Here is a 27,207-nt window from a genome sequence, read left to right as displayed (position 1 = left end):
GTGCTCTCTCATGTTGTTTACCTTCAGTTGGCGTGTGCCTCTTCCTCCTCCAAATGGCAGTCTACCATCTCAAGCCTCAGCTCAAACACTTCCTCATTTCACTTTCCCACACGTGTCCGGCCCCAACCCCAAGAGCTAACCATTCCTACCACAACTTCGCAAAATATTCCTCTTAGGGCTCTTCAGCTTTTAATAACAGATTAATGCCCTATTGGTGGCCAACCAGCCAATTCCACTAAAAACATCTGTTCATGTGTGCCCTCACTGGATTATCGAATGTACAAAACCAGGCCCCATCTGCTTCCCACAGCCCTGGCACAAAGTTGGCACAGGGTCAGCACACAAATATTCACCAGAAAGGCCTGGTTAGCATTCCACGGACCTCTTACTTGGCTAGTATTATGGAGAAAGATGTGTACATATTTTCTAGATACGAAGTATCATTTTTATGAACTTTGAGCATTGATGATGGATCAGCTATCGCCATGTATATTTTTCCTTTAATCCTCATCACCCTCATGAGGTCAGTGAAACTTTCATTCCATCAAGTGACAAGCTGTTATGTGGCAGAGCTAGAATCAGAAGCCAGGTCTCCTGCCTTTGCTGATCCCGAGATACTCTCACCCATACCGTTCACCCACTGAACCACTGCTTGAGAGAGGTAGCGATGCTCACGGGCTCCCTGTTGTGAGCGGGGCCACTGACCTGCACTACACGGGCCCAGGGGGAGGTGCTTTTGTTCTCTCTCACTTCCTTCCATTCCAGTTGCCTGTTCCTGCTGCTGTACTTGATTGCTTTTGAAGCAGACTGGTGAGGACCAAAGGACAGCCCTGCTACAGGAGGAGGAGGATGGAGGAAAAAAATGAAAAAAAAACATTACAGAATGAAAGCAAAAGGCAGCCCTGTGCAATTAATTTTTATGATTTAATTAAGTGCTTGTTTCATGATTCTACTTGTCAAGTCTCCTGTTGCTGCTCTGGGGCTTGTGGCTTGTTCTGGAGCAGAAGGAAGTTGCTGAAAGCTTGGCCTCCAGGCTGGAGGGGTGCCGATGCAAGGGTCATACTAATGTAACTATCAATGCACCTGCCTTAAAGGAGCCTGAAGAATGCCTCCAGTGGGCTGCTGGGCCTAAGCCCTGGACTGTCCATATACTTCTTAGAATATTGAAAAGGAGTCCAGAACTCAGAGGGAGGGAGAGACAATATGGCTGTAGAAGGCCTAGGGAAAAGCAACACAGGACAGTTGTCCATTTGAGATTCTTTCTCCATCAGAGAGGAGGTAGGTATATACTGAGACCAGCAGGTATATCAGAGACCAGTGTAAACCTGGCAGAAGAACTTGCTCTATCTATCCCCTACCATCGTGGGGGATGGCTAAACTGATTGTCACTGAACAGGTTCAGTGATATGGTATGAGAAGTGCCGGGGACTTAAGGAAATGGAATTCTGTAAAGCAGCCTGCCCTGCTTCTAGGTCTAGAACTGATCACGCTGGGAACCGCTAAAATAAGCTCAGCTAGATAGACCTATGAGAGGTTTTGGCAAAAGACTTACGGAAGATGGCTGGATTTAAGACAACATGTATGATTCCAGATATGGTATACCAACTCATTATCTGGCATTTCAGACTAGGAAATTCATTTGTGCTACTAAAGAGTTTGATCAGTTTGGGTAAAGCAAGCAAGGTCTGCCTGATATTTCCAGTATTTTCAGGAGGACAAGTAAATGGGACAACTGAGACTAAAATTAAGTGGCATAAAGTTGGTTTCAGGCTAAAAGTCTGGTTTGTCCAAATAAAGCCGAATAGTCCCTCAACTCTCAGAGCAATCACAGCGATGGTGTGAAGAGCCTCTTCAAATACACAGTTGCATACCTAGTGACCATACAATCAGAGATCTGGTCATAATGAAACACTTTATATAGACAGGAGTAGCCACAGGATTTCTGACACACTCATGCTTTGGATGTGTCAGTACAAGACAGTATGTGAGACTGTGATTCTGCCAGGCAGAGAGGAACAGGCATGATTTATCTGCTGGCAAATGAGTCTCCACTACACCTAATCATTCTTTTATCTAAGTATATCTTGATCTTCTTAGTCCTGGACATCAAAATAATCAATTATTGGCTCCTTGGTTATTTTCTGTAAATTACTGCTCCCAGAATTCCTGGAAAAAAACAAAACAAAACAAAGAATGATCAGTCTTTTCTTTTCTTCTTTGGGGGAATCAGACACAGGTCTTCAGAAAGTTAAGGATCAGCTGATTTACCAGTTGTGAGCTTAAAAATTTTGGGGGGTTTTATTCTTAATTTTTTCCTTCTGTACTTTATGAACAATTGTTTAAAACTTTTTGTGTTTTTTCCCCTAGATTTACATATTACATGAGGAATTTTATTCTGTGATATAACAAATTATTTACACTTAATAGTGTAGAGATAACCTTTGACAATCTATTTACAGTATTTCATACATGATGATTGTTTTTCTCTGCCTTTACAGTTCAATGAATGCTCAGTTAACAGCTTAAGCCAAGCGAACATCTCATTTGTGAAGTTTTGATAGTGGGACAAACATGAGCTGGTGATTTGGAGATTTGCTAATGGGGACATATACATTTATGATAGTAATAGTATTCTCTCTACTCTAAAAAGTTTTCATAATACAGTTTTATACAAAAATAAAGCAAGCAAAGGGTTTCTAAAAAGTATGGCATAAACAGGCCACTAACTCCACATGGTTGTGTCTAAGCAGGACTGGACCCGACTGTGGCAGTGTCTGAGAATACTCCTCATGTTTCCATATGGACTTGCAGACTGTGCTGACCAGAACCCAGGATACCTGGCTCCTAGGGGTGGAGAGGGGCTGGTTGTGGGGAGCTACGTGGCCCCAGATGCTCTTGGTTGAGTCTGAGCCCAATGGGTAACACCTGGCTGTCTTCTTGTCCAGTCCCACAGGAACAGCAACTGCTATGACCTTCACTGACCTTCATAGTGACCTTGTAAACTGCCCTAACCACCCTTCCAGAGGTTTTGTGCAGGAATCACAGAGAAGGTACTACTAGGGCTTCTTTGTGGAAAGCCAGAATAGAAGTAGGGACCCCTCTTCTTCTGGGCTTTGAAGTTCCTTTTAGCCACACTGCCTTGGTTACAGTAGGGCAGCAGAGAAGGAGCCGCACCTTGCCTTCTCTTCCTCTCCCTGACAAGCGACAAACAACCGGGACAACTGGGGCTATAACTAAGTGCCCTAAAGTTGGTTTCAGGCTACAATTCTGGTTTGTCCAAATAAAGCCCAAGAGTCTCCCAACTCTCAGAGCTCCTTCCCTGCTCCTGTCGGAGAAAATATCTGGCAGACTTGCCCCTTGCCAACTTGGTTTTCTTTTCTCTTTAAATCATGAATATGTTATAAAAATTATTCAAACATATAGAAGTAGGCAGAGCAAAACAAGAAAGTACCATCCACCCCCATCACTGACAATTCTCACCCCCAAAACCTACTCCATTTTCAGAGTAACTATTCTTAACTATGTGGTGCTTCAGTCTTAAACCATCTGGTATGACAGACTGAATCCACTTCCCAGTGTCACCATCTACACCGTGGAAATTATGTCCAGTGACTGCTCGCTCTAGAATCAAGCACTACGAACATCAAATTTAGGACCCCACTGGTGGGAACAAATGTGTCTGAACACCCCAATCAAATGTTACATATTTGAACATGGCACCTCAAGGCCAGGAGGAGGTGCTAATGGCTGGTGCAGTCCAGGACAATTCAGGCCCTGCTGGCTTTTCTGGACAGACGGGTCCCTTGGAAGGCATCTGGAGAATCTTACTTGTCTGATTGATGTCTGTGATGAGGAATTGGTGGTGGAGGCCGTGCCTGCATTTCCCTTTCAAGCACACCTGTCAGCGTGGTAGGAGGACAAATGGACTTCCCCCTGATAGAAGTCAAAACACCAAGCATTGAAAAGTGAGAATCGTTTGTGGAGATAGAGAACTAGAAACTCAGCCCATGACTTTTTGGCACTGACAGTGCTGAGCACTGTCTGGTAGGAACTGTCTGCCCTCAGGCATGGCTACTTGCATTTAACACCCCCGTCCCTTCCATCCACCTATGCCAGGCCTGTGGCTTGCTTCCTTTCATGTCAGACTCAAGTCTTCTTTATTGGGAAGTTCTTCCTATTCCCAGGTGCTGAGAGTGATCCTAGGTCCTCCCTGTCCCTTCCTGGTCACATTATTGCTTCAGTTTCCTCTGATGGCAAAAACACCATTCACAGGGGGTGCCTTGAATGAAGGTCCAGCATTCTTTCTATTTTCCCCATGTGAAGAGGACAGAGCCAGGGAGAGGACTAACAGAGGAACAGGAGACTGAAGGAGAAAAGGGCAGATATGATGGGCAGACCCCTGTTCAGGCTCACAGGGTCTCTTCTTTTTGCCTGAAGAAATGCTGCTTCCAGCATCTGCTGTGACTGTAGGCAGACGTGACGCCCGTGCATTTTGAGTGCCTCTACCCTGTGGATTGAGACATAGGTTCTGCTCTTTGGCTCAGGCCTTTAGATTATCTTGGAAGTACCTGAGAAGCAGATTTTCCTTCTACTTTTCCAAGAGGGAGAGTGATAACAAGAAAGACAAATATTGACAGACCCTGCTTCTTGGGTCCAGTTTGCCCTGCTTAGGAGTTCCTCCTGTGACAGCAGGATCGACTTACCTGACGGCAGTGACCACCACATTGCGCTTCGGTTCACTGTCATAGCTCACGCTCTCCAGGCCATAAACTTGGGCCAGGTCATGGATGATCCGGCGGTGGTCTCTGTTCATGGGAGGGAAGCTGTGGCTTTTCCTACTATTCTTTCCCTGTATTGAGGGAAAAGATGACTGATTATATCATTATGAAAACAAAATGCTTAACAACTAATCTTACCACACAAGAACAGCATGGATCAGTAAGAGGTGATTTTAGAGGCCCACAGCATACAGTATTTTACTAACTGCCAAGCAAACCCAGAGGGGTTCGGGAAGATGTGCACTAATGCACTTCTTTCTTCTACTCTGTTGAGCCACAACAGTAGCAGCTGGACAGAGTTAGGGACAAATGGTAAGTGAACTGCGACTTAGGTAGACAGCGTAATGGTTCTTTCTGATGGGTCCCATAACTGGGGAGTGAGTGATATTCCCAAGAAATGTCTAAATAAATTAAAGATTTAAAAGACAAGAAAAGATTATTTCCTATAAAAGTATGTTCTACATGAGTATTAGGCTGGGTGTGGTGGCTCACGCCTGTAATCCCAGCACTTTGGGAGGCCAAGGTGGGTGGATCACCTGAGGTCAGGAGTTTGAGACCAGCCTGGCCAACAAGGTGAAACCCCATCTTCACATAAAAAAAAAATCATGAGTATTCAGATACAGACACACAAGCAGAGAAACACATCTGTTTGGGTTTCTTAGGAGAGGGACAATGAATTCCATTTTCTCCTTCATGTTAGTATTCTGCTGGGAAGTGGTAACAGAAGGGAGGAAAGGAAGGGAATGGGAAGAGGGTCAGGAGACTGGGAAGGAAAACCACCAGCATTAGATATGGGGCTAAAGCAGCCATCTTGTCCTTACTAACAGTCCCCTCTGACGGAAGAGGGAGGGAGCCAGTGCAACACTGAGGGCTTCTGACTAAACTCAAGACTTTTTCACTTAAAGCTACCTCCTTGACATCCCTGGCCGCCTCCAGGACAAGGACATCATCTTTTGAAGGAGTCTATCCCACTGCTCTTCAGCTGCAGTGATATAACTTTTATCTTTCCCAAAGGGGACATTCCTGCCTTTGGAATAATAAAGACCCAGTGGGCTTTCCTAGCATACAATAGCCCTTCAAAGATGTCAGGGCCTAGAGTGTCTCCCTAAGTGTCCCACACAGTCACTCAACTAGCACTACTGAGCCCCCTCACCCAGCGTTTCTTCATCCATTCTTAGGTACTTAGCCAGTACTTTTACTCTTTTACTTCTGGTTTTTTGGTTTTTTTTTTTTTGAGACAGGGGGAGTACAGTGACTCAACCTCAGCTTATTGCAGTCTCAACCTCCTGGGCTTAAGCAATCTTCCTGCCTCAGTCCCTGGAGTAGCTGGGATTACAGGTGTGTACCACCACACCAGGCTAATTTTTTATTTTTATTTATTTATTTATTTATTTTTAAATTTTTTATTTTTTGTAGAGACAGGGCTTTGCCATGTTGTCCAGGCTGGTCTCGAACTCCTGGACTCAAGTGATCCACCTGCCTCAGTCTCCCAAAGTGCTGGAATTACAGGTGTAAACCATGGTGCCTGGTCTTTACTTACAGTTGACTGCAGATCTTTTTTTTTTTTTTTTTTTCTTGAGACAAAGAGTTTCACTCTTGTTGCCCAGGGTGGAGTGCAGCAGCATGATATCAGCTCACAGCAACCTCTACTTCCTGGGTTCAAGCAATTCTCCTGCCTCAGCCTCCCAAGTAGCTGGGATAACAGGCTCCCACCACCAGATCCAATTAATTTTTGTATTTTTGGTGGAGACAGGGTTTCACCATGCTGGCCAGGCTGGTCTCGAACTCCTGACCTGAGGTGTGCTGCCTGGCTCAGCCTCCCAAAGTGCTGGGATTACAGGCGTGAGGCACCAGCCCAGCTGACTGCAGATCTTTTCTGCAGTCAACTGTTCTGAACCAGGACAGGCTCCCACAGTTGTTATAATGGCTGTGTTTTGAGAAAGATAAAGATCCTCAAGGATTCTCAATGAAGCTGTGACTTTTTCCTACAACTACTCTAGGTGGACAGTGTTTCCAGAACTTGATTTTTTTAAAATCAAGCTGGTCCTAGATAAATGTTCAGTGGGATGTTTTGACTTCAACCTTATTCACGGCCTCCACGAGGGTTTCCATTTCCTTCTCAATGTCACTGACAAACTTTAAGTCCTTCCTGAAATGAGAAATCAGCACAGTTAATTTTATCTGTCCCTGCCCTTCTGAGAACCCCTTTCACACATCCTCTCCCTGTAAAGTGGGGACAACAGACAATGCTGGCAGAAAAACTGCAGAGGTCAGGAACTGTCAGGTTACAGAAGGATGACTATGATGGAAGAAAAAACAAAAGAGACAAATACAAGAAAAGGGAAGATGAAAGGAGAAATAGCCACTGGAGGGCCAAGGGCTCCAGGAAAAAAATAAGAGCTGTTACAGCTCCAAGTGAGAACCCATGTGAATGTGAGACTGGAGTAGACAGAGGTGGAATGAAGTCCAGAAATCCTCTAATTTAGTCTAGTCCAGCCCCTGGGAGGCCCAGACTCTTACCACCACCCCACCCAAACTCTTACCCCAACTACACCCCAAGCTCAGTTCTTTAAAGGAACAGTTTTGCTAGGAGCGGTGGCTCAAGCCTGTAATCCCAGCACTTTGGGAGGCCGAGGCGGGTGGATCACGAGGTCAAGAGATAGAGACCATCCTGGTTAACATGGTGAAACCCCGTCTCTAATAAAAATACAAAAAAATTAGTTGGGCACGGTGGCACGTGCCTGTAATCCCAGCTACTCAGGAGGCTGAGGCAGGAGAATTGCCTGAACCCAGGAGGCGGAGGTTGTGGTGAGCCGAGATCGCGCCATTGCACTCCAGCCTGGGTAACAAGAGCGAAACTCCGTCTCAAAAAAAGGAGGCAGTTTTGAGAAACCAAGAGAAGGATATTTATTAAACAGCACATAATCTCTTACAACAAACAAACTTGAACTGGCTTAATCACAGGAGGAGTACATATTAGTTATGACATCTCAAAAGACCTATCACTCTGACAAGCCACAATTAAGAAAGCAGGTAACAAGTTACATACCTGGCACCTTCTTTCAAACTATCACTGAATTTTGACCCTGAAGAACGTATATTGAAAGGATCAGAATCCTCACTGATGTGAAATGCCTCTGCTAATCTCCTGAAAGTGAGAGAGAAGTATACAAATAAAAGGAGTGGGAGGGAAGCTGAAACTATCTTACAATAACGCCAAGTGCCTACTGTATCTTAAACTCCTTATGCATTATTTATCTGTATTTCGGTAAACTGGATTATTAAGGAAAGAATAACAACAGCTTGGGTCATGACATGGTATTGTCTTCATAAAAGAAAATAAAACAGCTCTATAAGGGTCTGAGCAAGTCATAGCTGAGTACTGGGGACTTAGATTATTTGGGGAAGAGAAGGTTGCGGGAGTGGGATCACTGGGAATGGTAAATGGAGGATGACTTTCTCTGAGGCTTAGCTTAAAGATAAGGTATATAAAACAGACATACAAATGTTAAAACATATCATAAAAATCTAAAAAGTAAAGAATTCCATTAACATATGCACTTCATCTTTATACATTTCTTGGCTGGGTGCAGTGGCTCACACCTGTAATCCCAGCACTTTGGGAGGCCAAGGTGGGTGAATCACTTGAGGCCAGGAGTTCGAGACCAGCCTGGCCAACATGGTGAAACCCCATCTCTACTAAAAATACAAACATTAGCCGGGTGTGGTGGTGCATGCCTGTAACCCCAGCTGCAAGGGAGACCAAGGCATGAGAATCGCTTGAACCCGGAAGGCAGAGGTTACAATGAGCTGAGATCATGCCACTGCACTCCAGCCTGGGTGACATAGCAAGACTCTAAAAAAACAAAACAAAACAAAACAAAACAAAATATTATTTTATTTTTATTGACCTATGGTCATTGTACACATTTATGAAGCACAGTTTGATGTTTTGGTACATATATACTATGTTGTAAAATGACCAAATTAGTGTATCAGGCATATTCATTACCTCATGCCCTTATCATTTCTTTGTGGTAAGAATATACAGAAGCCTCTTTTCTAGCTATTTTGTAATATACTATCCCTTACTGTTAACCATCATCACCCTAGTGTACAATAGAACACCAGAACTTATTCATACTAAGTGTAACTTTGTATCTATTGACCAACCTCTCCCCATCCTTCCCTTTCCACTCCATCCCCTTTTAGTCAGATAACCACTGTTCTACTCTATGCTTCTATATTAATTAATTTTTTAAAAAAATTCTACATATGAGTGAGATCATGTGGTATTTGTCTTTCTGTGTCTGGCTTATTTCACTTAACATGATGTCCTCCAGGTCCATCCATGTTGTTGCAAATGACAGGGTTTCATTGTTTTTATGGCTGAATAGTATTCCATTCTATATGTATACCCCATTTTCTTTATCCATTCATCCATGTTGACCACTTGAGTTGATTTCATATCCTGAATACTGTAAATAGTGCTGCAATAAATGTGAGAGCACAGATATATCTACTGATTTTATTTCCTTTGCATAGATTCTCAGTAACAGGATTGCTGGACTCTATGGTAGTTCTATTTTTATTTATTTATTTATTTATTTTGAGACAAAGTTTCACTCTTGTTACCCAGGCTGGAGTGCAATGGCACGATCTCGGCTCACTGCAACCTCCGCCTCCTGGGTTCAGGTAATTCTCCTGCCTCAGCCTCCTGAGTAGCTGGGATTACAGGCACGTGCCACCATGCCCACTAATTTTTTATTTATTTATTTATTTTTAGTAGAGACGGGGTTTCACCATGTTGACCAGGATGGTCTCGATCTTTTGACCTCGTGATCCACCCGCCTCAGCCTCCCAAAGTGCTGGGATTACAGGCTTGAGCCACCGTGCCCGGCCGGTAGTTCTATTTTTAATGTGAGGAAATTCCATGCTGTTTTCCATAGTGGCTGTACTAAGTTACGGTCTCATCAAGAGTGTGTTAGTGTTTCCTTTTTTCTTTTTTTTTTTTTTGAGACGGAGTTTCGTTCTCGTTACCCAGGCTGGAGTGCAATGGCGCGATCTCGGCTCACCACAACCTCCGCCTCCTGGGTTCAGGCAATTCTCCTGCCTCAGCTTCCTCAGTAGCTGGGATTATAGGCACGCACCACCATGCCCAGCTAATTTTTTGTATTTTTAGTAGAGACGGGGTTTCACCATGTTGACCAGGTTGGTCTCGATCTCTCGACCTTGTGATCCACCCACCTCGGCCTCCCAAAGTGCTGGGATTACAGGCTTGAGCCACCGCGCCCGGCAGTGTTTCCTTTTTTCTAATTGCTTTTTTTGAGGCTAGGTCTGGCTCTTGTTGCCCAGGCTGAAGTGCAGTGGCATGATCTTGGCTCATGGTAACTTCCACCTCCTGGGCTCAAGCCATTTTCCTACCTCAACCTCTCAAGTAGCTGGAACTAAAATGGGCATGCCACCATGTCCAGCTAATTTTTGTATTTTTTGTAGAGACAGGGTTTTGCTACGTTGCTGAGGCTGGTCTTGAACTCCTGAGCTCAAGTGATCCGCTGGCCTCAGCCTCCCCAATGCTAGGATTATGGGCATGAGCCATTGTGCCTGGCCCTTTTCACTATTTTTTTTTTTTTTTTTTTTTTTGAGATGGAGTCTTGCTCTGTCACCCAGGCTGGAGTACAATGGCATGATCTCGGCTCACTGTAACTTCTGCCTCCTGGGTTCAAGCGATTCTCCTGCCTCAGCCTCCTGAGTAGCTGGGATTATAGGCATCTACCACCTTACCCAAATACAGCTAATTTTTGTATTTCTAGAAGAGACGGGGTTTCACCATGTTGGCCAGGCTGATCTTGAATTTCTGACCTCAGGTGATCCACCCACCTTAGCCTCCAAAGTGCTGGGATTACAGGTGTCAGCCACCGTGCCTGGCTTTTCTCTATAATTTGAAGTAGCTGCCATTAGAATATACAAAACTGTCTCACCCCCCAAAAATAAGATTGTGAGGTAATGCACAGGCTAATTAGCTTGATTTCGCCATTCCACAATATATATATACACATCATGCTGTATTACCATAAATATATACAATTTTCATTTAATAAAAAAATTTTAAAAATTAAAATATCTTTGTTTCTTTGCCTCTCGCCACGTTATCTGGTTAGCATTTTTCATATTATTATTTTGTTTTCATACTTACTGTTTTAATAGCTCATAATCTTCTAATTGTATATATCTCATAATTTAATCATTTCCCATTTAGGTTTAACAGTTCCCCAGTTTTTCAATATTATATATGACATAATTAATATCTCTGTGCAAAAAGTTTTGAAAATGCTTCCAGTTGTCGGGCATATGGCAGGGACATAAGACTCTTGATTAAGGCCAGGCACGGTGGCTCGAGCCTGTAATCCCAGCACTTTGGGACGCTGAAGCGGGCGGATCACCTGAGGTCGGGAGTTCATGACCAGCCTAACCAACATGGTAAAACCCTGTCTCCAAAAAAAAAAAAAAAAAGACTCTTCATCAGTCTTGATCAATGTGGAGTGAGTGGTCTAGAGAAATGCCACTTTGTTGCCCTAACCACCAGTGTCTGAATCTCATGGCATCTCACCAACACCCAGTTTTTTTTTTTTAAAGATAGATTTCAGCTTAGCACTTAGTACAATTTTCATTTACACTGTACCAGGAGTCACTTACAAGCTTAATGCCCACAAGAATCTGGTTCACATTGCCAGATTTCCAATTTTTCAAAAGAGGCTTACTTTTCAAATTCTCAAGAGAATTTTTAGGGGAAGATCTTTTGATGTTTTGGTTGGCCACTAATTCGAATTTTAAACACCAATAAAACCTGCCTGTGGGCTGAATTTGGCCTGCTAGTTTTTTATTTCTGCAATAGAGATACACACACATGCACACAAATACACACACACACACATATATGCACAGATGTATGTGTATATGTATGTGTGTGTATAGATATATATAGATATAACTTTAGAGGGAATTTTCTTTTTTTTTTTTTTTTTGAGACGGAGTTTTGCTCTTGTTACCCAGGCTGGAGTGCAATGGCGTGATCTCGGCTCACCGCAACCTCCGCCTCCTGGGTTCAGGCAATTCTCCTGCCTCAGCCTCCTGAGTAGCTGGGATTACAGGCACGTGCCACCATGCCCAGCTAATTTTTTGTATTTTTAGTAGAGACGGGGTTTCACTATGTTGACCGGGATGGTCTCGATCTCTTGACCTTGTGATCCACCCGTCTCGGCCTCCCAAAGTGCTAGGATTACAGGCTTGAGCCACCGCGCCTGGCTGGGAATTTTCTTTAAGTTTGCCTTTTTTTCTCTTATGTTTGTGTGTTTTTATGAAAGAATCTATACAGTAAGGGTCATTATGTCATCACCAAGATTGAGGGGAAATTCAAAAGGCTTTCAAAAATAGCTAGTTTGAATCAATAGGTACTGAGTACCTACTATGTGCCAAGCTCTTGTGCCAAGAGTTTTATGAGTATCATTTTTAATGTATTAATCTTCACAACAACTCTGGAAGGTAGATACTGTTATTGTCATCATTTTTAGGTTTAAAGGAACCTAAGGTTTACAGAGAATATGTGACTTGCCTAAGGTCTCACAGCTAAGTGATTTGTGAAGCTAGGATTCAAATCCAGGCAATCTGACTCTAGAGCTCCATCTCTATCTAAATAGTACATAATATTTCTTTCAACCATCAAAAGTGAATTTCCATGTTTGGAGGCCTTCTGTGTTTTCAGTAGAGCAATTCTGAATACTTAGGACTCCTAATTTACATTCTGCAGCTGAAAATACTAACTGATGGTTCCTAAAGGACAAGGGTTTTGAACAGCACTCGCTAGAAAGTTATCATAAGTGTCAAACCAAGGAAAATTTGAACAGCACTACTAGTCATCATATTACCTTCTACACATTTAATACTTAAAGAGGTACTATTAAAATTGTTGAAAGTCAAGCTTCAAGGTAAAGCAGGGCTACACTCTGTCTGATTTGTCTTTTTATCTTAAAAAAAATTTTCAAAGACAAGTGATGAGAATATTACAATAAACTTCTATATACCCTTCACCTAAATTCTCCAATTATTAACATTTTTCAGGGCTATTCAATTTCATCAATCTTTGCTAGAATCAGAAAGTTTGCCAGTCGTTGAATAAATGCCTCTTGATATGATAAAGAGTATCCTCAATAACTTACTGCAGACAACATATTTAATGGTGAAATACTAAGTTTTTCCCATGAGATGGAGGATTAGTCAGGAATATCTATTATTGGCACCTTTCATTAAACAATGTACTGAAGGCCCTAGCCAGTGCAATGAGGTAAGAAGAAGAAGAAATAAAAAGAATAGGAAAGAAAGAAAAAAGACAAAAATAACAGGAATTAGAAATAAATAAAATTACTATTATTAGAAGACATGATGGTATATATGCAAAATCCAAAAGAATCTACAATAAACTAACAAACAGATATAGTTAGCAAGGTTGCTAAATAAGTCAATAAATATCAATTGTCTTGCTAAATACCAGCAACAAGCAGTTAGAAAATACCAGTTTAGGCTGGGTTTGGTACAAAAAATTTAAAAATTAGCTGGGTGTGGAGCCTGAGGTAAGAGGATCGCTTGAGCCCAGAAGTAGAGTCTGCAGGAGCTATAATTGTGCCACTGCACTCCAGCCTGGGAGACACAGTGAGACTCTGTTGCAAAGAAAAACAAAAAATAAAAACACAACAACAACAAAACAAGCCATTTTTTTCTGTCTTATCTGTGATATATTTTTATGCATATAAATATCTTCTATAACACATTCCTAAAATGAGCATTTGCTTTAAAATGAAGGCCCTGTAATTTGCATTTTTTCTTGAGGATGTCAACCTGGTCAAAAACAAAATAAATGAAAACACTTGTCACATTAAATAATAAATTAAAAAAATTAAAAGTAACACAAGAAAAAAAACCCATGTACAGCAGCATCAAAAAGCAAGAAACAAATCTATTGAAAACAAATACACTGAAAATCTATATATAGAAAACCACTAAGTATCATTGAGAGAAATCGAAGGCATGAAATGGAAGAGTATACCTTCCTTATGGATTAGAAAATTCAATATTATAAAGATTACAAATTGATCTACAAGTACCAACTCAATCAAAATCCCAGCAGGTTTCTTGGGTATATATTATAATAACAAGCCAATTATAAAATGTAAGTGGAAATGCGCTGGGTGCAGTAGCTCATGGTTGTAATCCCAGCCCTTTGGAAGGCCAAGGCAGGAGGATCACTTGAGCCAGGAGTTTGAGACCATCCTGATCAACATAGTAAAACTGCATCTCTACAAAAAAAAATTTTGTTTTAAATAAGAAAAACTTGGACAGAAGTAGTGGTGTGTCCCTGTAGTCCTACCTATTTTGGAAGCTGAGGCACGAGGACCCCTTGAGCCCAGGAGGTCAAGGGTGCAGTGAACTATGATTGTACCACTACATTCCAGCATGGGAGACAGAGCAAGACCCTATCTCAAAAAATAAATAAATAAAAGAAAAAGTAAAATATTAAGTGGAAATGTAAAGGGCTAAGAATAAAAAACAGTTGCTGGGCGCGGTGGCTCACACCTGTAATCCCAGCACTTTGGGAGGCCGAGGCGGGTGGATCACGAGGTCAAGAGATCGAGACCATCCTGGTCAACATGGTGAAACCCCGTCTCTACTAAAAATACAAAAGATTAGCTGGGCATGGTGGCACGTGCCTGTAATCCCAGCTACTCAGGAGGCTGAGGCAGGAGAATTGCCTGAACCCAGGAGGCGGAGGTTGCGGTGAGCTGAGATCGCGCCATTATACTCCAGCCTGGGTAACAAGAGCGAAACTCTGTCTCAAAAAAAAAAAAAAAAAAGAACAAAAAACAGTCAAAACAATATTGAAGAAGAGTCACAGTTAAGGGTATATACTACCAGATACTAAGACTTGTTATGAAGGCACAATAATTAAGACAGTATGATAGTAGTGCAATCGAACAGGACGAGCTCAGAAATAGACTCACATATATACTTGATATACTTTTATTTATTTTTGCTTTTTTGAGACAGGGTCTCCCTCTGCCACCCAGAGTATATAGTCCAGGCTGGTGCTCATGGCTCACCATAGCCTCAACCTCACAGGCTCAAGCAATTCTTCCACCTCAGCCTCCCAAGTAGCTGGGACTACAGGTATGTGCCACCACACCTGACTAGCTTTATTTTTTGTAGAGATGATGTTTTGCCAAGTTGCCCAGGTTTATACATGATTTATGGCAGAAGTGGCACTGCAGAGTGCTGGGAAAAGGACAATCTTGGTACTGGTCAAATGAATATTCACACGGAAAAAAGCTGAATGGTAAAATCTCCTTATCCATACTAAAAAAAAGAAAAAAATTAGTACAGATCAACTGTAGATTTAAAATGTGAAGGTAAAATAATACATGTTCTAGACAGTAACAGAATATCATCATGGACTCAGGATAGACACATTTTTCTAAACAGGACATGAAAAGTGCTTATTAAGAAACTCAGATAAACTGGACAATATTAATATTAAAATTTCTGTTTATCAAGAAGACATCAAGAGTTCTACTTTAGCTTCTGGAATAAAAAAGACATCAAGTAAAAAATGAAGGTACAAAATACTCACAGTATATACATAAAGCCAACAAAGGACTCATATTCAGAATACATAAAGAATTCCTACTAATCAATACAAAAGAGATAACACAAAAAAATAAGCAAAGGACTTGAACAGGCACTTCAAAAATGAGGACAGCCAAATGGCCAATAAATATAAGAAAGGTGCTCAATCTCTTAAGTCATCAGGAAAATAGAAATTAAAAGCTCAATGACATCTTCCTATGTACATCTACAAAAATGGCTAAAATTAAAAAGACTGACAATTCCAAGTGCTACAAAAATGTACAGCAATGGGAATCATCACTCTGCTGTTGGGAGTGTAATTTGGTACAACCACTTTGGACACGCAGAATCTACTAAAGCTGAACATACACAAACCCAATTAATCAGCAATTCTACTCCTGGTTTATATTCAGCAGAAACATACAGAAATACAGAGCAAAGCAAGTTTAAGAATGTTCTGGGCCGGGCGTGGTGGCTCATGCTTGTAATCCCAGCACTTTGGAAAGTTGAGGCAAGTGGATCACCTGAGGTCAGGAGTTTGAGACCAGCCTGGCCAATATGGTGAAACTACATTTCTACTAAAAATACAAATATTAGCCAGGTGTGGTGGTGTGCACCTGTAATCCCAGCTACTTGGGAGGCTGAGGCAGGAGAATCACTTGAATCTGGGAGGCGGAGTTTGCAGTAAACAGAGATTGTGCCATTGCACTCCAGCCTGGGCGACAAGAGCAAAACCCCATCCCCCAAAAAAAAAAAAAAAATTCTTAACAGCTTTATTTATAATAGTCTAATACTTATAACAATACAAAGATATCCATTAACAGTCGGAGGGGTAAATGAATGGGTAATACAATAAAATATCATGCAGGAATGAAAATGAATAAAGCATTGCTACATGCAACAACAGGAATGAATGTCACAAAAATGTAATGAAAGAAGTCAGATAAAAATAATACAAACTACATGATTTCATCACTTACATAAAGTTCAAAAACAAACTGAAGAGTTAGGAGAGAGGTTTTACCTTTATGCAGAGTACAAGACCAGTTCTGGTAATTATCTTTTCACCTGAGTGCTGATTACACAACTGTATTCACTTAGTGATGATTTGCTGATCTGTACACGTTTGATCTTCAATATGTATGCTAAACTTCAAACGAAAGTTCACTAAACATTATTTTAAACCTCTTATCTCTGAGTCAGGAAGCTGGCCAGTCCCTCAATAAGTATGCTGTGGCATGTGACGTTTACATCATGCCCAAAACCACATAGCTCATGTTTCTCAATATGCTGAAATCACCTGAGTGGTTTATCCTTAAGACAATTTAACTCTTGGTAACTGCATTTCTCTTGCTCTTTGATAACAGTAAAATATGCAGCACAGTGCTGATTGAATGTCTGATGTGTGAAGGGTTGCTCCCTCCCATTAATTTCACAGAGCTCAAGGGCAGGGAGATTAAAAAAACAGCTGCAACTACTTACTTTTTCCTTTCCAAGGCTGAACACTCCTCATCACACTCCAGCCTTGATAAGCAAAGGAAAAAAAATTAAGTCAGAGTACAGGCTGTACAGCTCCTACCTAGCAAGAAAAGAAAGTCTCAGTCAACCTGGAAGCACAGCTGACTCCTACCAAAGGACATTCCCTCAGGCCAGGAAGCAACCTGCAAGGCCACCTACTCTTCAGTTCCCTTTAGTACCCTTACCCTGGAAATACCATCTTCCCAGGGACCCCAATCCAGGAATGGCTGGATGAGGTCCATCTCAAGGACAGGTGGGATGGCCTCTCTGTTATGGGGTCTAGGAGTCCTCCAGTGTCCTGTGTTCCCTGGCTTCTCAGCCCCAAATGCTCCACAAGAACCCCTTTAATAGCCCGATCTCCCTCTCCAGAGACAGCCACCACTCTAGGCTCTCTATTCTCACATGGGTTAAGCTAAACACATAAAGGTCTCTGTTTCCTACTGTGAGGCCTGGAAAAGTCTCCTTTAGTCTTAGTTATCTCCTGAGTAGGATTCATTGGGGTTGGAGCAGACGTCTCAACATCAAATTTCTGTAGAATATCTATTATGTATGCAAGGCTCTATTATGAAGGATTGAGATAAATGTATGATCCCTGCCCTCTAATTGAAGTCTAATTGAAGAAAGAAGGCACATATATGCATTTACAAAATTACCTGGCTTGATTAACTTCCTTTTTGGTAATTAGCTTGCTGATCTCCACTGAATCTCCAAGCTGCATGTCTGTTACCTTAGAGGCCATGGAAATTGCAGCTATTCTGAAATACAAAAAAGAAAGGGAAAAAGAGGCATTGCAGTTTCAAAAGAACCTCCTTATACTTGGGATACAGAAGACCTCTTTAAAAGCAAATCTAGGCCAGGCACTGTGGCTCACCCCTGTAATTCCAGCACTTTGGGAAACCAAGGCAGGTGGATCACCTGAGATCAGGAGTTCAAGACTAGCCTGGACAACATGGTAAAATTCTGTTTCTACCAAAAATTCAAAAAATTAGCCAGGCCTGGTGCTGGGCACCTGTAATCCCAGCTACTTGGGAAGTTGAGGCAGGAGAATCACTTGAACCTAGGAGGCAGAGGTTGCGGTGAGCCAAGATGACACCATTGCACTCTAGCCTGAGCAACAAGAGTTTGTTGCACTCTAGCCTGAGCAACAAGAGATGAAACTCCATCTCAAAAAAACAACAACAACAACAAAAAACCGGTGTGGCCTTGGAAGCCCAGCTATTATAAACTACCTATATATTTATGTCGTATGTTTTCAATTTTATATATATATATATATATATATATACACACACACACACACAAACATACATATATATATATATTTTGTTGTTGTTGTTGTTGTTGAGATGGAGTTTCGCTCTTATTACCCAGGCTGGAGTGCAATGGCTCGATCTCGGCTCACCGCAACCTCCGCCTCCTGGGTTCAAGCAATTCTCCTGCCTCAGCCTCCTGAGTAGCTGGGATTACAGGCATGTGCCACCATGCCCAGCTAATTTTTTGTATTTTTAGTAGAGACGGGGTTTCACCATGTTGACCAGGATGGTCTCGATCTCTCGACCTCGTGATCCACCCGCCTCAGCCTTCCAAAGTGCTGGGATTACAGGCTTGAGCCACTGCGCCCAGCCTTCAATTATATTCTAAGCAGCTAAATGGGAAGTGATGAGGTGACTCAATTCCTCAGTCTCCCCTAGAACAGGCGTCCCCAAACTTTTTACACAGGGGGCCAGTTCACTGTCCCTCAGACCGTTGGAGGTCCACCATATACTGTGCTCCTCTCACTGACCACCAGTGAAAGAGGTACCCCTTCCTGAAGTGTGGCCGGGGGCCGGATAAATGGCCTCAGGGGGTCGCATGTGGCCCGCGGGCTGTAGTTTGGGGACGCCTGCCCTAGAGCAACGTGGCACTTAGTAGGTATTCAAACACAGCCAATCTAATGTGTGCAATCCCTTAAAGTCCTTTATCCATGGCACATCTCCCCATCTAACCAGAGATATATATAAAACCATTCCTTCTCTAACACCTCCACCTCTGCACTCAGATCCCTACATAACTTCACAGGTTCCAAGACTTCAGGAAGCTGCAAAGATACCTCACAGAACAATTAGAAACCTTCACACCAGAGAAGCACAGGGCTTAGCCCTGGCTGTGCCAATGACAAATGATAGGATGTGAAAGCAATTCACATGCTTCCCTTCTTTTTTTTTTTGGAGACAGAGTCTTACTCTGTTGCGCAGGCTAGAGTGCAGTGGCCTGCAAACTCTGCCTCCTGGGTTCAAGTGATTCTCCTACCTCAGACTCCCGAATAGCTGGGATTATAGGTGCATATCACCATGCCTGGCTAATTTTTTGTATTTTTAGTAGAGATGGGGTTTCACTGTGTTAGCCAGGATGGTCTTGATCTCTTGACCTTGTGATTGGCCCGCCTTGGCCTCCCAAAGTGCTGGGATTACAGGGATGAGCCCTCATGCCTGGCCCATCTTCCCTTCTTATCTCACAATGTAGTAAGACCAAAAGATGTGAGAATAAACTAACACAGAAAATTTGTAAAAAGAAAAAAAAAAAAAGAAGATAAAGACCAAAAGAGAGAAAAAGAGAAACAGGAAGGAGGAAGCGGAGAAAATTAAAAGTTATTTAAACACTAAAGTTAGTGAAGAAAAGGTACATAAAGCAGCACTTTTTCTTTAAATTAGAGAAATTAAATTTTAAAAAATGTAAGAAACTTTCCAGCCAGGTATGGTAGCTCATACCTGTGATCCCAGCACTTTGGGAGGCTTAGGTGGGAGAACACCCTAGGAAACAGAGCCAGAGCCCTCTCAATAAAACAAAATAAAACAACAAAAAAACAAAAAAGCTGGGCGTGGTGGCTCATACTTGTAAGCCCAGCACTTTGGGAGGCTGAGGTGGGCGGATCACACGGTTGGGAGTGGAGACCATCCTGGCTAACACGGTGAAACCCTATCTCTACTAAAAATACAAAAACTTAGCTGGGCGTGGTGGCACCCGCCTGTAATCCCAGCTACTCCAGAGGCTGAGGCAGGAGAATCGCTTGAACCCGGGAAGTGGAGGCTGCAGTGAGCCAAGATCGCGCCACTGCACTCCAGACTGGGCAACAGAGCAAGACTCCCCGCCTCAAACAAATAAACACCTTTCCAGCTTTTAAAAAAGTTGCAAGGATACTACAAAAAACATGTATCTGTGCAGTGCTGTTTACAACTGATCACAATCAGTTACAGATTTCTTTGTTCCTTCTCCACTCCCACTAATTCACTTCACTAGCTTTAAGAAAAAAACAAAACACATGTATCTGTTTCACCTGTCACCAGTTGTTAACATTTAAGTAATACTAACCTTTGATAAGTACTAGAGGCTTCAGAGCAAATCACCATCTCTTTTCTTCGTCCACATTCACACTGTAGCTCTACCTGAAGTCAGATGAACATGGATCAACTTTTTGCACACTGGAACCATATGAATAAAGCAGTTTTCACTTTTAAATCCTCTCTTAAACTACGGCAGAGACTAGAGAGTCAGTGGGTGGCCACTCTCCAAGATGGAAGAAGCTCACCAACATGCAAATTGATACAGTTGTTGACATGCTAGGAAAGAAGTGCCCCATCCACAATACCCCCTTTTGGAAAACCACTTTTGTTCTTAATCCTGACTGAAAGGAAATACTGAGAACCAGCTTGGCTGGGAGACTCTCACCCAGGACGGACTGAAGGTATTACATGGCAGTGAGACTGACCCAGATAGCCAACAGAGTAGATCTACTCTGGGGACCAAATAGCCCGAGAGCCTTCGGGGCTTGCAGCTCTCCAGGACTGAATGCCCTGTGCAGAGATTCATCCACGCATTTATTTCCTCTTTGACAGGTGACTCTTATTCACACACAGATGTTCTACATCTACTCTTATTCACACACAGATGTTTTACATATACATAGCTCAGGAATCTACCAAGTAGGCAGCTGTAACCTGCCTATCACTAATTACAAACTAGAGGGTATCCTCCACAGAGGAGCCATGAGGGCAGGGTAAACTTAATGATTCTCAACAAGGGAAGGCCTAGGATGAAGTTTTTACCATCAGAGACAGACACCTGACCTATGCCCAGCTGTGGCCTAGCCAATTCCACTTCCTCATGGTGGCCACACATGATCCTTTAGACCAGGCTAAATCTCCCATTTACCTGCTCTCATGGCACCCTCCACAAGGCTTTTACTGTTCCCTCCTAACACTACAGCCATAATTAGTTACCTAAGTAATAACTGAGTATCTGTCCCATCAGACTGTGGGGAATCATGTCTCTTGTTCACTAATTTATCCCTAGCACCTCATACTATTTATACATTTGTTAAATAAATGGAGTAAATAATCAGTGTCTATTGAGAATCTGATCCAAGGGAGATACAGACTGTGGTCCTGTGGCAGTGAGTACCAACTTCCGCAGGCAGAAACCTGTATGACTTACTCAACTTTTCTCTTACTAACTTTCGATTCTTTGCAACCAATGACCCCTGATTAAGATGCATGACCAGGGGCCACTGTAGACAGTTCTGGACTCACTGGTAGCTTCAGAACCAGTCAGTGCCCCATTTGGGGCCAGAAATACCCACCTTGGTTTTACAAGCAGTCACAGGGCAGGGTGAGCTGTTGTGGCAGGGTGCCATACATGGGTGACCACAGTCAGCTCTGGGGGTGGTGCAAGGCTGCTTGCAGGTCTCATCCACAAGACACTCTCCTTTGTGACAGAGTCTCTGACATTTGTGCATCACACATGGTAGCGTGGCACTGCAGGGTAATCCGCAAGAGATATCAACCAGGTGACAGGGGATGTTGCTTCGTAACTAGGAGAGACAGAAGTAGCCAGATTCTCATCTCCATGTGAAATTGGGGGTGAGTTTTAAGTTTCTCCTAAAACATTTCTGAGCTTGTAACAGTTTTTTTTTTTTTTTGATACAGGATTTCACTCTGTTGCCCAGGCTGGCATGCAGAGCGTGATTATGACCTCCCTGGGACTCAGGTGATCCACTCACTTCAGCCTCCTGAGTAGCTGGGATTACAGGTGCATGCCACCATGCCTGGCAATTTGTGTATTGTTTTTTTTTTTTAGAGATGGGGTTTTACCATGTTGCCTGAGCTGGTGTCAAACTTCTGAGCGCAAGCAATCCACCCACCTAGGCCTTCCAAAGTGCTGAGATTACTGGTGTGAGCTACTGCATCTGGCTATAACAGTTTGTATTTATTTGAGACAAAATCTCACTCTGTTGTCCAGGCTGGAGTGCAGCGGCGCCAATCTCGGGGCTCACTGCACCCTCTGTCTCCTAGGTTCAAGTGATTCTCCTGCCTCAGCTTCCTGAGTAGCTGGGATTACAGGTACGCACCACCACGACCAGCTAATTTCTGTATTTTTAGTAGAGACGGGGTTTTGCCATGTCGGCCAGGCTGGTCTTGAACTCCTGACCTCAAGCATTCCATCTGCCTCAGCCTCCCAAAGTCCTGGGATTACAGGCGTGAACCACCATGTTCAGCCCAGTTTTAAAAATAAGGATTATTACTATTATTTTAATTTTTAGAGAGGGTCTCACTATGTTGCCTAAGCTGGACTTGAGCTTCTGGGCACAAGTGATACTCCTACCTTACTCTTCTGATTAGCTGGGACTATAGGTACACGCCACTGCATCCGGCTAAAAGCTGTATTTTTTAAGCTCTATTTATTTAAATATAATCAGTTTGATTTTCAAAGCCTGACAGGTTAGTTTGAGATGAAGAAAACAAACCTTAACTTTAAATAATGCCTGTTATGGGCTGGGCGCAGTGGCTCACGCCTGTAATCCCAGCACTTTGGGAGGGCAAGGTGGATGGATCATGAGGTCAGGAGATCAAGACCATACTGGCTAACACAGTGAAACTTCATCTCTACTAAAAATACAAAAAATTAGCTGGGTGTGGCAGCACGTGCCTGTAGTCCCAGCTACTCAGGAGGCTGAAGCAGGAGAATCGCTTGAACCTGGGAGGTGGAGGTTGCAGTGAGCTGAGATTGCATCACTGCACTCCAGCTTAGGTGACAGAGACTCCGCCACAAAAAAAAAAAAGAAAAAAAGCCTGTTATGACTACTTTTAAGAGGATTTGTAGCAGAAACCAAAAATGTGATCTGGGACATAAACTTTCCAAGGTGACAATAAACAAATGTAACTAGGTAACTAGGAAATGTTTGAAAAAAGCTATGACTAACTGGGAGGGCCAGATGGTCTTTTCCCTCCTGTCCAAACTGCTAAAGCAGTCAACAGACTAACTCTTATAGATGCTGGGGTGGAGGGCAACCTTGGCCCAGTGATCTGAGACTGAGGGCAGGGCCATTTTTTTGTTTTGCTTTTTTTTTTATGGAGTCCTGCTCTGTCACCTGGCTGAAGTGCAGTGGCGTGATCTTGGCTCACTACAACCTCCCCTTCTGGGGTTCAAGCCATTCTCCTGCCTCAGCCTCCTGAGTAGCTGGGACTACAGGCGTATGCCACCATGCCCAGCTAATTTTTGTAGTTTTAGTAAAGACAGAGTTTCACTATGTTGGCCAGGCTGGTCTTGAACTCCTGACCTTGTGATCCACCCGCCTCAGCCTCCCAAAGTCTGGGATTACAGGCGTGAACTACTGCATCTGGCCGTTTTGCTTTGAGTCAGAATCTTGCTGTTGTCTAGGCTGCAGGGCAGTGGCATGATTATGGCTCACTGCAGCCTTTAACTCCTGGGTTCAAGGAGTTAAACCTAGGATCAAGGAGTGATCCTCCTGCCTTAGCCTTCCAAGTAGCTGGGACTTCAGGCATGCCACTACACCCCGCTAATTTTTGTATTATTTGTGGAGTCAGGAGCCCATTAGCTTTCCCAGGCTAGAAGGCTATTTTCTGTAATTACTTAATTCTCTTCACGCCTCCCAAGTCATGGTCTCCACAGCTTCAGGCAGTCCTGTCCTTTAAAAAATTAAGAGGCAACAGGCCATGGAACCCCCAACTCATTTTTTTTTCTTGAAAAATGGTCTGTTTCCAGGCTTCCTCACCATAGGAAAAAGCTGTTGAAATTGGAATCTTGTAGGACCAAAGGCTAGTCTTATATATTCACTCAAATTCTTTCATGAACCCTCAAAATGAGGGATATACTTCAACTGCAGTGACATGACTTCTCCCCTTGAAGAGACCGCCAACATCTAGGAAATTTATGTTTCCCATCATGCTGTAATTCGTATTTTGGCAGAACGTAGTTCTCAATCATTAAACACTTACCTATGGGCAATGGGGATCATTTTTGCACATGCTCTGCCCTGCCTCATCCTCTCCACATTACTTTCTTCTCATTATCCTTTAGGACATTAATTCTTCCAGAACACCTGGAGAGCCCTTCCAATCTCCTTAGCCCTCTGTATTTCCTACATTACTGCTATTGTCTGTTTTCATGCCTGCCTCTTGACCCAAAGTGAAGGCTCCACAAGGGAAGGGGTTAGTCTCGTTCACTTCCAAATCACCCAAACCTAGCCTTGTTACCTAGCACACAGTAGGTACTCATACTCAATATCTGTTGAATGAAGTCTGAATAAGCCATTAATACAAAGATAACACATTGTTTTACAATGGAAGAGGTGAAATTTATAGAAAAGAATAAATACCAAGGACATGAGAACCACCCACAGGAAATCAGTGTAGGAACATATGTCCATGAAGACAAAAGAATATGGCACGTTGTCATAGATGTCAAGAGAGTTTCACGAAATGCTGGCCGATACATCATGAAGCAAGAAGAGCAGGTTACAAAACAGTATCTTTTTTTTTTTTTTGGTATAGGACAGTTGGAATGTAGAAAACATCTTAACCAGAGGAGGGAAAAATGTGTATCACATGTCTGGTGGTTTATACACCAGAATGTTAGAGTATTTCTTTCTCAACAGCAGAATTATATCTTACCAACTGTCAACAACAAACATGCATTTTTAATTGGACTTCACTTTATTGAATTTCATAGATATCACATATTTTACAAATTGAAAGTTTGTGGCAACCCTGTGTCCAGCAAGTCTATCTGTTCCACTTTTCCAACAGCACATGCTCATTTCGTGTCTGTGTCACATTTTGGCAATTCTCACAACATCTCAGACTTTTTCATTATTGTATCTGTTACGGTGACCTGTGATCAGTGATTTTGTTTTCCTTTTTTCTTATTTCAATAGTTCTCAGGGAACAGGCAGCGTTTGATTACATGGATAAGTTCCTTAGTAGTGATTTCTGAGATTTTGGTGTACCCATCGGTGTACACTGTACCTAATGTATAGGTTTTTTTTAATTTTTTTTTTTTTTTTTTTTTTTTCCTGAGATGGAATCTTGCTCTGTCACCTAGGCTGGAGTGCAGTGGCACAATCTTGGCTTACTGCAACCTCCGCCTCCTGAGTTCAAGCAATTCTCATGCCTCAGCCTCCCAAGTAGCTGGGATTACCGGCATATGCCGCCATGCCCGGCTAATTTTTTTTAGTAGAGACGGGGTTTCACCATGTTGGCCAGGTTGGTCTCGAACTCCTGACCTTCTGATCTGCCTGCCTTGGCCTCCCAAAGTGCCGGGATTACAGGCGTGAGCCACTGTGCTCGGCCCCAATGTGTAGTTTTTTTTTAATCCCTCACCCGCCTCCCATCCTTTCCCCAGAGTCCCCAGAGTCCACCGTATAATTCTTATGCCTTTGAGTCCTCATAGCTTAGCTCCCACTTATGAGTGAGAACATACAATGTTTGGTTTTCCATTCCTGAGTTACTTCACTTAGAATAGTGGTCTCCAATTCCATCCAGGTTGCTGTGATTGCCATTACTGTCTTCCTGGCTGAGTAGTATTCCATGGTATGTATATATACACCACAATTTCTTTATCCACTCGTTGACTGATGGGCAGTTGGGCTGGTTCCATGTTTTTGCAATTGTGAATTGTGCTGCTATAAACATGCGTGTGCAGGTATCTTTTTCGTATAATGACTTCTTTTCTTCTGGGTAGACGCCCAGTAGTGGGACTGCTGGATCAAACGGTAAATCTACTTTTAGTTCTTTAAGGAATCTCCACACTGTTTTCCACAGTGGTTGTACTAGTTTACATTCCCACCAGCAGTGTAAAAGTGTTCCCTTTTCACCACATCCATGCCAACATCTATTATTTTTTGATTATTGCCATTCTTGCAGTAGTAAGGTGGTCACAAAAAAGTTTAACTGTTTTAAAGTAAAATAATTGGAATAGACAACAGATCATTGGTTTTCAGTGGTTGGAAGTTGGGGACAGTGAGTATACAGGGGCATGAAAGATGTTTGGGGGTGACTGAACTGTTCTACATCTTGACTGTGGTAGTGGTTACATGATGGTATGTATGCTTTTGTTAAAACTCATGGATCTGTACAATAAAAAGGGAAAATCATGTTGTATGCAAATTGTATCTTAAGAAAAAAATTTTAAGCAATGGAAAGCTTCTACTTCTGTGTGTATTTACTTCGAGAAACGATGAGACTAACAATTCTTAAGTAATAAAATCATGAACCTCTGCCTTGAACAATGAGCATTTAGAGGGAAAACTTACCTCATGTTTGCCCATGCACCACTTCTGAGTTAGGAAAGTGCAAGGCGGACACTTCTCCTCACTATGACAAGAATGATACACTGCAGAAAGAGAAAGGTAACTTTAGGAATACTTTCTAAATAAAGCCACATAAACCATTATACATGATATAAACGGCATACGGCATGAAACTTTTAAATTCAGGAACGGGAGTACTTTTTAAAAATGGTCACAGGGGTCGGGCACAGTGGCTCACACACGTAATCCCAGCACTTTGGAAGGCTGAGGCAGTGGATCACCTGAGGTCAGGAGTTCGAGACCAGCCTGGCCAACATGGTGAAAGCCCAGCTCTACTAATATTACAAAAATTAGCTGGGTGTGATGGTGTGCACCTGTATTCCCAGCTACTCTGGAGGCTGAGGCAGGAGAATTGCTTGAACCTGGGAGATGAAGGTTGCAGTGAGCCGAGATTGCGCCACTGCACTCCAGCCTAGGTGACAAGAGTGAAATTACGTCTCAAAAAAAAAAAAAAAAAAAAAGTGGTCACAGCAAAGTAAAAAGTACGTACCTAGCTTTATGTTAAAGTGTTGAAGGAAGAGCACGAGTGAGAAAAAGAAACCCAACCAAGGTGGAAAAGACATGCCAAAACAGAAGCAGAGGAGGCAGCTTTCC

General features: G+C 42.6%; 1 protein-coding gene across 3 annotated transcripts in view; it reads right to left on the bottom strand.

Annotated features, from left to right (window-relative positions):
- Window positions 1-905: 905 nt before the first annotated feature.
- Window positions 906-27,207, bottom strand: part of NFX1 (nuclear transcription factor, X-box binding 1) — an 86,660-nt gene continuing 60,358 nt past the window's right edge. For 2 of the 3 annotated variants that reach the window (XM_039474780.2, XM_074394970.1), the window contains exons 15-24: window positions 26,557-26,636; window positions 21,586-21,816; window positions 20,319-20,392; window positions 17,624-17,725; window positions 16,935-16,976; window positions 7,828-7,926; window positions 6,861-6,927; window positions 4,704-4,849; window positions 3,829-3,933; window positions 906-2,166 (exon numbers count right to left, since the gene is read on the bottom strand). In XM_039474780.2, coding sequence (XP_039330714.2) covers window positions 2,094-2,166; window positions 3,829-3,933; window positions 4,704-4,849; window positions 6,861-6,927; window positions 7,828-7,926; window positions 16,935-16,976; window positions 17,624-17,725; window positions 20,319-20,392; window positions 21,586-21,816; window positions 26,557-26,636 — 1,019 coding nt within the window. In that variant the 3' untranslated portion in view covers window positions 906-2,093. Of the gene's footprint in view, window positions 2,167-3,828; window positions 3,934-4,703; window positions 4,850-6,860; window positions 6,928-7,827; window positions 7,927-16,934; window positions 16,977-17,623; window positions 17,726-20,318; window positions 20,393-21,585; window positions 21,817-24,935; window positions 26,005-26,556; window positions 26,637-27,207 lie in introns of those variants that run through there. The other variant, XM_074394971.1, reaches the window with a different exon arrangement.

This window comes from Saimiri boliviensis, chromosome 2, assembly GCF_048565385.1.
Source record: "Saimiri boliviensis isolate mSaiBol1 chromosome 2, mSaiBol1.pri, whole genome shotgun sequence".
In the NCBI taxonomy this organism is placed as follows: domain Eukaryota; kingdom Metazoa; phylum Chordata; class Mammalia; order Primates; family Cebidae; genus Saimiri; species Saimiri boliviensis.
The sequence above is the reverse complement of the archived record's forward strand: the minus strand, read 5'-3'. Positions and strand labels throughout refer to the sequence as shown.